Source organism: Camelina sativa, chromosome 13 (assembly GCF_000633955.1).
Source record: "Camelina sativa cultivar DH55 chromosome 13, Cs, whole genome shotgun sequence".
Classification (NCBI taxonomy): Eukaryota; Viridiplantae; Streptophyta; class Magnoliopsida; order Brassicales; family Brassicaceae; genus Camelina; species Camelina sativa.
Genome location: NC_025697.1, coordinates 11,811,689 through 11,822,910, shown reverse-complemented (window position 1 = coordinate 11,822,910; position 11,222 = coordinate 11,811,689). Strand labels below are relative to the sequence as shown.

The 11,222-nt window shown below is 40.4% G+C and overlaps 3 protein-coding genes across 3 annotated transcripts in view; all 3 read left to right on the top strand.

Moving 5' to 3' along the window:
- LOC104736495 overlaps positions 1-4,355 on the top strand; it is an 11,691-nt gene extending 7,336 nt beyond the window's left edge. The window contains exons 14-22 of the mRNA XM_010456494.2: positions 18-236; positions 444-630; positions 784-1,019; positions 1,383-1,475; positions 1,557-1,658; positions 1,887-2,247; positions 2,469-2,606; positions 2,693-3,089; positions 3,697-4,355. Coding sequence (XP_010454796.1) covers positions 18-236; positions 444-630; positions 784-1,019; positions 1,383-1,475; positions 1,557-1,658; positions 1,887-2,247; positions 2,469-2,606; positions 2,693-3,089; positions 3,697-4,079 — 2,116 coding nt within the window. The 3' untranslated portion in view covers positions 4,080-4,355. The remainder of the gene's footprint in view (positions 1-17; positions 237-443; positions 631-783; positions 1,020-1,382; positions 1,476-1,556; positions 1,659-1,886; positions 2,248-2,468; positions 2,607-2,692; positions 3,090-3,696) is intronic.
- On the top strand, positions 4,622-7,729 carry LOC104736493 (protein RETICULATA-RELATED 1, chloroplastic-like). The gene is made up of 8 exons (XM_010456493.2): positions 4,622-5,165; positions 5,566-5,730; positions 5,827-5,919; positions 6,006-6,121; positions 6,236-6,334; positions 6,420-6,725; positions 6,848-7,012; positions 7,180-7,729. The coding sequence occupies exons 1-8, from the start codon at positions 4,824-4,826 to the stop codon at positions 7,454-7,456; spliced, it is 1,563 nt and encodes a 520-aa protein (XP_010454795.1). The 5' UTR covers positions 4,622-4,823; the 3' UTR covers positions 7,457-7,729.
- On the top strand, positions 7,824-8,782 carry LOC104736492 (uncharacterized protein At4g04775-like). Its single transcript, XM_010456492.1, has 2 exons — positions 7,824-8,353; positions 8,432-8,782. The coding sequence occupies exons 1-2, from the start codon at positions 8,183-8,185 to the stop codon at positions 8,708-8,710; spliced, it is 450 nt and encodes a 149-aa protein (XP_010454794.1). The 5' UTR covers positions 7,824-8,182; the 3' UTR covers positions 8,711-8,782.

The following is an 11,222-nucleotide window of genomic DNA, read 5'->3' as shown; positions in this document are numbered from 1 at the left end:
GAAGTTTCAATTTGTAGTTGGGAAAATTTTGAGCCAGTAGGTGGTATGCTACCTCAGCCAGAATGGGCGGCATGGGACCAAACAGTTGAGTACTGTGCATTTGCTTATCAACAATACATGGTCATATCGTCCTTGCGCCCTCAGTATAGATATCTTGGTGATGTTGCTATTGCACATGCTACTGGAGCTGTTTGGCATCGCAGGCAGCTGTTTGTGGCTACACCAACCACTATTGAGTAAGATTATTGCTCTATATATGATGCACGATTTCTCGTCTGTTTTTTGTCAATTACCTTGAATCCTGCTTCAACTTGGATAAGACAAATTTTAGAAGTGTCTTACGGGTAATGTGTATGACCTTTTGAAAAATAATTTCATTGATACGGCTACCTGAATCTGTTACTTTCTGAATACTAATACTTCTTCCATGCCTGGATTTCCAGATGTGTCTTTGTGGATGCGGGAGTTTCTGAAATTGATATAGAGACTAGGAAGATGAAGGAAGAAATGAAAGTTAAGGAAGCCCAGGCTAGAGCAGTTGCAGAGCATGGAGAGTTAGCCTTAATCACAGTAGAAGGTTCCCAGTCTGCGAAGCAAGAAAGGATATCTTTAAGACCACCCATGCTACAGGTGAAATTTCTTTTACATGGGATATATGTAACTATTAGAAGCTACATATATGTAACTTTTTCTTTTTTTTTTTGTACTTCACATTTGTCGACTTATGTCTATCCTTGTCAGACTAACAAGAGTCTTCCTCATGAGTATACTTTTTAATTGTAGGTGGTGCGTTTGGCTTCTTTCCAAAATGCCCCATCTGTTCCGCCATTCTTATCATTGCCAAGACAATCAAGAGGTGATGGCGATGACATTATGGATGAAAGAAGGACCAGTGAGGTAGCTGTAGGTGGTGGGGGGGTATCAGTGGCTGTTACTCGTTTCCCAGTGGAGCAAAAACGACCAGTGGGGCCTCTTGTTGTTGCTGGTGTACGGGATGGAGTTCTTTGGCTCATTGACAGGTACCAAGAGTCTCCTGTTCTTACCTTCAGACAGACTGTCTCTTGTTAAAATATTCCTTGTTATATGCAGACTGAGAACTGGTGAATTGTTTAACTTCGTTGGAGACTTGTATATTCAATTAGATTTTGAATTTTCCTTTTCATTCTTAGTACGCACTAGGTTGGCTCGTTGACATCTGACTGTTTGCATTCAAGGCTTCCACGAGCACCAAAAATATGTTTTCGCAGATTTTACCATGTTTCCACGTTTGTTATTTTGAATACTATATGTTGCCAGAATCTTCATTTTAGTCACTTGAATGATTATATAAATAATAAACCTAAGATCGAAATTCTTGTCTGACACTTCCATTTTCATGGTAGGTACATGTGTGCTCATGCCATATCACTGAATCATCCTGGTATCCGCTGTCGCTGCCTTGCTGCTTACGGGGATGCTGTTAGTGCTGTTAAATGGTATGTATTTGATTCTCAAAATCCTGTGTTTACGTGAGTAGGAAAGTAGCTGGAATGGTAAGACAACATTTTGTTGCACAGGGCAAGTAGGCTTGGGAGAGAACACCATGACGATCTGGCACAATTTATGCTGGGGATGGGATATGCGACAGAAGCTCTTCATTTGCCTGGAATATCTAAGAGGTAATTAAGAATGTTATTTTTTGGTGCCGCTATTCCTTCAATTTGGTTCTGACGATGCACACTTTTCTTTAGTCTCTGAATTGTTTACGCTGAACAGTAACAGAATACAGTGTTTCACTCATGTATTAAATCCTCCATCCTAGCTGTCATCTCACACGAAAATGCCATTAGTGATTATTTTCTCATTGCCTTAGGTTCGGGGTTTGACTTAGCTTTATGTTTTCTCAGGCTGGAGTTTGATCTCGCAATGCAGAGCAATGATCTTAAGAGGGCTCTTCATTGTCTTCTCACAATGAGTAATAGCAAGGACATTGGACAGGATGGTGCAGGCCTTGATTTGAGTGACATTCTTTCTTTGACAGCTACTAAAAAGGAAGATGTTGTTGAAGCTGTGGAGGGAATAGTGAAATTTGCAAAGGAGTTTCTTGACCTTATAGATGCTGCAGATGCCACCGGGCACGCCGACATTGCTCGCGAAGCTCTAAAAAGACTGGCAACTGCAGGTTCGGTCAAAGGCGCTTTACAGGGTCATGAATTGCGAGGTCTTGCATTACGCCTAGCAAACCATGGAGAATTGACACGCCTAAGTGTATGTCTGCAATTTCTCTTTCATTCGGGTTCGAAATTTCCTTTTCGTAATTTAGGATACCTGCAGAAATGTAGAGACCGTTGTGTTGTTCACTAGACAGGATCTACATAACTAACTATTGACGAATATGTTGTTTTGAAAATATTTATGGGTTATGCTCTTGATTTCATACTTTGTACCTGCAGACCCCTAATTGAAAGGCTATTTTGACATTGTTGCAGGGTCTGATAAACAATCTGATCTCCATAGGCCTCGGGAGAGAATCAGCATTCTCTGCTGCAGTTTTGGGAGACAACGCGCTCATGGAAAAGGCATGGCAAGACACGGGAATGCTCGCAGAAGCCGTGCTTCATGCCCATGTAAGATTTCATATTATTTACTTTTTGCAGTTTATAAATAGACCTTGTATTGTTTCTGACTTCACTGCTGTAATTTATTCACACAGGCACATGGTCGTCCTACACTAAAGAACTTGGTCCAGGCTTGGAATAAAACGCTACAGAAGGAAGTTGAGCAAGCTCCATCTTCTAAAACCGATGCTGCAAGTGCGTTTCTGGCTTCACTCGAGGATCCAAAGCTCACGAGTTTATCTGATGTATCCAAAAAACCTCCAATCGAGATTCTACCTCCCGGAATGTCTTCAATCTTTGCTTCCATTTCTGCTCCCAAAAAACCTTTACTCACGCAGAAGACTTCACAGCCAGAACCAACAAAGCCATTGGCGCTCGAAGAACCGGCTAAACCATTGGCTATTGAAGCTCCTCCATCTTCTGAGCCAACACAGACCGAATCAGTGCCTGAAACTGCAGCCGTTGCTGAGTCACCCGCACCTGAAACTGCAGGCACTGCTGATTCTGCGGCACCTGAAACTGCAGCCGTTGCTGAGTCACCAGCACCTGTGGATGGACAAGTGACAGAGACAGTGTCTGAACCTCCTCCTGTAGAAAATGAGGAAACTTCTATAGAAGACAAAAGCGATCCGTCTTCAACTCCAACCACAGAAGNATTTCATATTATTTACTTTTTGCAGTTTATAAATAGACCTTGTATTGTTCTGACTTCACTGCTGTAATTTATTCACACAGGCACATGGTCGTCCTACTCTAAAGAACTTGGTGCAGGCTTGGAATAAAACGCTGCAGAAGGAAGTTGAGCAAGCTCCATCTTCTAAAACCGATGCTGCAAGTGCGTTTCTGGCTTCACTCGAGGATCCAAAGCTCACGAGTTTATCTGATGTATCCAAAAAACCTCCAATCGAGATTCTACCTCCCGGAATGTCTTCAATCTTTGCTTCCATTTCTGCTCCCAAAAAACCTTTACTCACGCAGAAGACTTCACAGCCAGAACCAACAAAGCCATTGGCGCTCGAAGAACCGGCTAAACCATTGGCTATTGAAGCTCCTCCATCTTCTGAGCCAACACAGACCGAATCAGTGCCTGAAACTGCAGCCGTTGCTGAGTCACCCGCACCTGAAACTGCAGCCACTGCTGATTCTGCGGCACCTGAAACTGCAGCCATTGCTGAGTCACCAGCACCTGTGGATGGACAAGTGACAGAGACAGTGTCTGAACCTCCTCCTGTAGAAAATGAGGAAACTTCTATAGAAGACAAAAGCGATCCGTCTTCAACTCCAACCACAGAAGCAGCTGCAGCCACAGAAGATACTAGCCAAACAACACCGCCGCCTGAATCTGTTACAACAACGCCGCCTGAAACTGCTAGTGCTACAACAACAGCGAAACCAATAGAGAATGCAGCAACTGAGAAGCGAGAAGTAACCACTTATCCTCCAATAAGAAGTCAGCCAATTGACTTTGATTTCTTGAATTAGCACCAAACTTTGCATAGAAGATCCCAAAATGACGACAGCAGAGTGTATATCTATTAGATATATTATTCAGAAATCAAAGCTTTGTGGCCAAATTGAGTAGAGGAAAAAAAAATACGATAATGTTCACGACATTCAATTGTGTTTGATGTGTTTTTAGTTTTTTGTATTGTCATTTTTGCATTTATTTGTCATTATTAAATGGTTTGTATTATCTCTCTGTGAAGCGTGTAAAACAATTGCAGGAGAATTTATTAGTATCAAAATGTTATTTTTTTTTCACCTAATCGAGAGGAATGGATTTAATTTCCATTTGACACATGACAATAACCGAACCATGGAACTTCGAATTGGACGTATTCGTAGATGCTACAACAAATGTATAGATAGATTTGGCCCTTAACGACCGACTTGTGTGAGAGAGAGACCCTGCTGTCAAATGTATAATACAACCGACTTGAAACCCTCTGTCTCACACTGAAGTATTAAGCTTTGAGTAGGTGCAAAAAAGAGAAAAGTGAGATTGGGTTGTTGTTTCTGTAATCGTCTGATTGGCGATAAAACCTCTCTTCCTTTCTCATCTCTCTCTTCCTCTTTCTCTCTCTCTCTCTCTCTCTCTCTCTCTCAGCCCTAAGAGAGAAGCAAAAGGCTCTGCGCCTTTTCTTCAAGAAAATTCACCAGAAAAAAAAGCTTAAATCTTTATCGGAATTGAAAGGTTGGGTTTTGTTTTGAATCCTGGTAAAAGCTATGTCGCATATGGTGTTTCAGAGCGTCGTTGCTCCCAAACCCTTATCTCCACTCAAACCCTGTTTACCTATCCCTCGTTCACTACCCAATCTGCCTTGTAAGCTCCGTCGCGGCTTCGTTAGGGCTACCTCCTCTTTTCTTGTCGATGATTCAGTTTCGGGTCTCGAGCGCTGCTTACAATTGCCTACGGGAGTTGAATTAGGCCCTTCTTCCTCTGGTTCCTTCTCTGCTAGTACTCAGATGTGTCCTGTGATGAAAGGCAAGTTTGGTTCCGTAGGAGCTGTTACTTTGGAAAAGGGGAAGCTTGATATGACCCAGAAGATATCTGAGACCAGCCCTGAGGTCTTACTCTCTCTCTCTTTTTGCAAGAATTTTCATTATAGCAATTCTAATCCAAGAATTAAGAAGTAGTTTGGTGAAATTCTCTCTAAAGGATGTGTCTTTTATCTGTGGTTTGGCTACATCAGCATGTCGTTGCTTGTTTTATCATCTCTGTTATGAATTTTTTTCGATGGTTCATCAAGTTTGTGTAGTGAGAGTGGCGAAGTATGAGTAGCACTCGCCTCAGTCTCTAGCAGTGATTGTGAACCACTAGACTTTAGTCCTGCTTCTTTGTTCGATGTGAAAGTATCTTTATTCTGGGTCAGACATTGATTGATTTTAATCCGGATAAGTTGATCATTTATTTCCACCGATCAGAAAAGAGTGTTTTGTGAATTTTCTATATCATGTTTCATTACAGATTGCAACTGGAGGAGGTGGTGGAAACATTGGAAAGAGTATCAATAACGGTGGTGGTGATGGAGGTGACGATAATGGTGATGATGATGATTACTTTGATGAATTTGATGATGGCGATGAGGGAGATGATGATGGGCTTTTTAGGCGTAGGATGTTCCTCGCAGAGGTATGAGAACTTCACGCTTGTGTTTTGTTGATTTTTTTTCATGTATTTTATTGTCTTGGTGTGTCATCCAGTAACGACATTTATGTTATTGTCCAGCTTTTTGATAGGAAATTTGTTGATGCTGTGTTGAATGAATGGCAAAAAACAATGATGGATTTGCCTGCCGGTCTCCGTCAAGCTTATGAAATGGTGTGATACCCTTTAAGCTTTCCGTTATCATGAAATGGTGATTTTGGGATGCTGACATACTTGAACTTACGGAAACTTGTATGCAGGGTTTAGTCAGCTCAGCACAAATGGTGAAATTCCTTGCCATAAATGCCCGTCCTACAACAACTAGAATGATCTCCCGTGCTCTTCCTCAGGGATTGTCGAGGGCCTTTGTTGGCAGGTAATTTATCGGTTTCTTCTGTGATCTATCTATACCTATGGACTTCATTGTCTCCAAGTAGTTTCTATACTGTCATACTATATGCAGTTTTAACTAAGCGACTGCCTTGTGTAGGATGTTGGCGGACCCTGCATTTCTCTACAAACTTCTTTTGGAGCAAGCTGCCACTGTTGGATGCTCGGTTTGGTGGGAGGTGAAGAATCGTAAGAATAGGTATGTTCCTTTCCATGTACCTAAACTTTGTAGGATTTGTAGCTTCTGGTTTCTTTCCCTAACATGTACTCTCTATGATTTGCAGAATAAAAGAGGAATGGGATCTTGCACTTATAAATGTTCTTACTGTATCAGCATGCAATGCAGCTGCTGTTTGGTTGCTAGCTCCATGTCGTTCCTATGGAAACACATTCCGGTTTGACCTGCAAAATACACTACAAAAGCTACCAAATAATTTATTTGAAATGAGCTATCCTCTTAGAGAGTTCGACTTGCAAAAGAGATTTCATTCTCTTTTCTACAAGGCCGCAGAGTTGTCCATTCTTGGACTCGCAGCAGGAACTCTCCAGGGTTCGTTGTCAAACCTTCTGGCAGGAAAGAAGAAGAACAGGTCATCACATATTTTCTGTTTCTATCCTGGAATTACAGATATCTTGTTTCACTCGGGCAGCTTCTCTGTTTCTTTACCAGCTCATGCTTGACTTATAACTTATTGTACCTTTGTTCTGACAGAGTATCTGTGACGGTCCCATCTATCAGCACTAATGCTCTTGGTTATGGTGCATTTCTTGGAATATATGCGAACTTGAGATATCAGCTGTTATGTGGATTTGAGAGATCAGTGAGCAGCCACTTTGATGTCATAGGAGTAGCACTCTTCTTCGGCACTGCCTTGAGGTATTCCTCTATTTCCCCCACTTTCCTCTCCCACATATGTATATAACATACATAATCAGGACATGTTGGAAGTTTGGATTTTGTATTGCAAAACTCTGTCTTAGGGCTTAGGAAACCATTTATCTGTGGATCAAGAACGTTGATAAATATGGATGGATCTGGTACAGGATTATGAACGTTCAATTAGGGGAAAAGTCAAGACAGGTATGGCTAGGTGTGGAGGCAGACCCACTGGCGCAGTCAGATGATCTGCTGGCAAAGGCATACAACCGACCCTCAGAGGAAGCAGTAGCAAAGCCATCGTCAAGATGGTTTATCTCAAAGAATGCAATTGTCTCAGGGCTACTTGGGAAGAAGCAAGAGGACTCAGTTTCAGATTCTGCACCTCCAAAGGCTAGACGAAAAAGGATTGTGAGGAAGAAGGTGGCTACATCTGCCTCTTAAATAACCAACAAAACCTCTACAATGTCGCAATTTTCACAGTCCATGAAAGAGCAACAGTGAGGTTATGTTGTTCATTTGAGGCACACATGAAAAGTTTTGTTGCCAGGGGAAGAAGGGATCACCAAACTGGGCGAATTGGAAAAGCTCTATAGCTTTTTTTTCTTTATGACTCAAATCTCACAAGTTATTAAGTGCTTTTGGACAAAGACATTTCTATTTTTTTAGGTGTGGTGATATGCTATCTTTGGTTAAATCTCAAATTGCCATTCTGTATTTTCACCTTTTTTTTTTTTTTTTTTACCTTTCTCAGTGTTTCTAATAAAATAGCCACATATTTTTATGTTTTAGGTGTTTTAAGGGGCAGACAGTCTATTTCTCCATGGGAACTATCGTATCGAACCAGATAGAGCCGTTCTTTACCTTCGGTCTATTTTTCCCCGAAATAAAAGTTTGAAATCAATTTTCCCCCGAGTCGAAAGTTCGAAAGCTATATCTCCCCGATTCTGGATTATAGCGGTTTAATGTCTAAACCAGAGACCAAACCATATATGTCCCAAAAATAAACCAATTGTTGAACCAAATTCCTCCACCTACCCGACCCGTTTATCATAAAACCCAGAATCAAAACCTAAAATCAATTTTCACTTCTTGCATAATCGATTCTTCTTATTGAATTTGCTTCTTCTTCTTGAATTTGCTTCTTCTTTCACGAGTTCGAGTATCACAATGAGTAATGTGTCAACAAATTCCACCGAATCAAGTTTCCGTGCAAGAGGAAGGGTTATCGGTGTCCCAAAGAGATGTTGGTGCGGGGAAGGAATCATGGCTTTGACATCGAAGTCCGATTCGAATCCGTACCGGAGATATTATCGGTGTGGGTTTGCAGTAGCCAATAAGGTAACTGTTTTTTCTAATTTTGTGTATAACATTTGATTTGTTTTTCTAATTTTGTGTATAACATTTGGGTTGTTGCAGCTTAGAAACGATGAACACACATTTAAATGGGTTGATGAAGCTTTTGTCAATGAGATAGATACATTAGATGCAAAGACTGTTGAACTTGAGAAGCAGCTGAAAGATATCAGAACAGAGAGGTTTGAGTTGGAAAAGATGGTTTATGAGAAGATGGAGAAGGAGATATTTGAGAAGGTTGAAGATGCTTTGGATGAAGCCAAATCAAGCAATAAGAGAATGATGCTTATCATAGTATTCTTATGTATGATCATGATTGGTCTCAGTAAGCTACTAGGTTGAACAAGAGATTCAGTGTTGTTGTTAGTTTGTTGTTGTTAGTTTGTTGTTGCTATGAAGACAATTGTTGTTAGTTTGTTGTTGCTATTTTGTTGTTGCTATGAAGACAATTGTTGTTAGTTTGTTGTTGCTATTGTGGTAATGAGAATGAGAAGTTAAATTTCAGAATTATGATATTGATCATAGCCGTTCATAAAACATTCACCAAAATACATCACTAGCAAGTTTTAAGAAGAGACAAAAGAAAAAAGACATAGGGAATTACAAGTCTATGTGGTCGAAAATACATTAAGGCAACCACAAAATTAGAACCCTATTTCTACTTAGCTACTTGATTAAGCTTGAGTGAGTGAACCTTCACTTGGTTCCCCTTGACTTGGCTGCAAAAAAAAATTAAAACATTGTAACATTAGTAAACCAAAACAAACTCTATAAACTGAAACCATGAAAAGGAAAATACATTCACCTTGGCAAACTCTTTCTTGTGGAACCTAGAATTATGATTCGCTTCTCCACAAATGCCACAATGCATGATTCTTTTCTTCTCCTTTGGTTTCTTCTTAGTTGGTGACTCATTGACACCCTTCTTCCTCTTTTTGTCAGGCTTTTTCTTCTTACCTTTATCTTGATCTTCATCATCTTCATCTTCATCATTTGGTATACACACATTAGGAGCATTTGTCTCTGGCCAAAACCTTGGACCTCTCTGTGGAACCAGGCCTTCGGTGTAGTTTCTTCTCCACATAGCTGTCCTGAACCATTGACAGACATAGTTCTCGGCTACAAGTGTTTTCTCGATGATGACTGCATAGGCATGTTCACATGGGATGCCACATATCTGCCACTTCATGCAGGAACAAACCATCTTCTTAAGGCAGACTCTATGTTTATCTAAACCATGATGTACTTCATATGTTCCATTTGTGCTTGAATAAACCTTCGACTCACACGCATACTTATGCTCTTTAGCTAGAAACAATGCAACATATGGAGTGCAGATCCCTGCAAACAAACAATGCAATCATTATTGTTTAAAACGAGACCTGTGTGAGAAACAATCAAACCATTGATAATACTAAAAATCATTGAAATTACCTGTGTGAGAATAAGATACTGCAGACCTTCTGGCAATCCTCACCATCGCAAGTCGTTTGATTGTCTCTAGCATAGCAATAAATGGTTTCTCCCTTGCCTTGTTAATGGAGCTGTTAAAAGACTCTGTGGGGTTATTATCAACATCTTCACCATGCTATTGGATAAATACCATTGTTAGCATCTCTACCTAAAGCTACCAAAAGCTGTCCCTTCACCTTATTCTTTAGGAAGCAACCATCCATTCCTATTAAAGGCCTACAAGTCTCTTTCCATGTTCTTCTTATGTTGTCAAAACAAACATAGAACCTATTGAACATGTCTTTCCCTCCATCATCAGTCACACATTCAACCTCTACATGTGAATCCTTGTTAGATTCTAATATCTCAGCAGCATAATCTCTTAATCTAGCAAACTGTTCATCATACTCCTTATCAATCCAAATTAGTGCCTTCTTTCTAGCCGCCTGACATTGATGCCTAGTGACACTAATCTTCCACCTTTCCTTTATGATTTCTTCCATTTTCATTGGCATGAAGTACTCAGGATTATCTCTAATCTTATCAAGAAATAACCTAGCTATATGTGGAACCTTGAACATCTCACATTCTCCATTAGGGATACAACTATGCTTATCATTAAACTTTCTAATCCTCCACATGTTATCACTTGGCAGAATTGCGGCATACACCTTCCACTCACACCGTGAACCATCATCTCCATTACAACCAACACACATAAAGCCAATTTTATCTTTATCATACTTGTATTGCTTCAAATTGTTTCCAGTTCTGAGAACATAGTCCGTCACTGCTTCTTTGAAAGCAACTCCACTGAAGAATGTCTGCTTATCGTACAAATGCCCATCACCGCGCCTGATATGTGTATGAAATGGCTTTGTACCGTCACCGTTTTCATCGGTATCACTCTCCGGATACACATCATGGCGGACTGGTGGTTCATCGACGAACTCATTCACCAACTGGTCGATTTGAAATTCATCTCTCATGTGCTTCTTCATCGAAATCTCCTCCGAAGTCTGCATCTGCCAGGACAATCGCCATTGAAGCTGTTTTCCCAAAGAAATTTAAGCAAAGAATTAAACTTTGATCTAGGGTTCTTCGCAAATTTGGGGATTTTTAGTTTTAGGGATTTTTGGATGGTGAATCGAAGTTTAACGGGTCGAAATCGGGTTTATTTTGGTTTAATTTGGGTTTAGTTTTCTTCTAATCGGTTAAGTAAATAGTAAACTGATATATGGGTTAATTGATGAAATAGAATTAAACTGTGGAGATATAGCTTTCGAACTTTCGACTCGGGGGAAATTGGTTTCGAACTTTTATTTCGGGGAAAAATAGACCGAGAGTAAAGAACGGGCTTTATCTGGTTCAATACGATAGTTCCCATGGGGAAATAGGCCGT

Bases quoted from the DNA above. Each gene is read 5' to 3' on its own strand.
- LOC104736493 (XM_010456493.2), top strand. From the start codon at position 4,824: ATGTCGCATATGGTGTTTCAGAGCGTCGTTGCTCCCAAACCCTTATCT. The intron at 5,166-5,565 runs GTCTTACTCTCT...GTTTCATTACAG, and splicing joins TATCTGAGACCAGCCCTGAG to ATTGCAACTGGAGGAGGTGG. The intron at 7,013-7,179 runs GTATTCCTCTAT...GATCTGGTACAG, and splicing joins TTCTTCGGCACTGCCTTGAG to GATTATGAACGTTCAATTAG.
- LOC104736492 (XM_010456492.1), top strand. From the start codon at position 8,183: ATGAGTAATGTGTCAACAAATTCCACCGAATCAAGTTTCCGTGCAAGA. The intron at 8,354-8,431 runs GTAACTGTTTTT...GGGTTGTTGCAG, and splicing joins GGTTTGCAGTAGCCAATAAG to CTTAGAAACGATGAACACAC.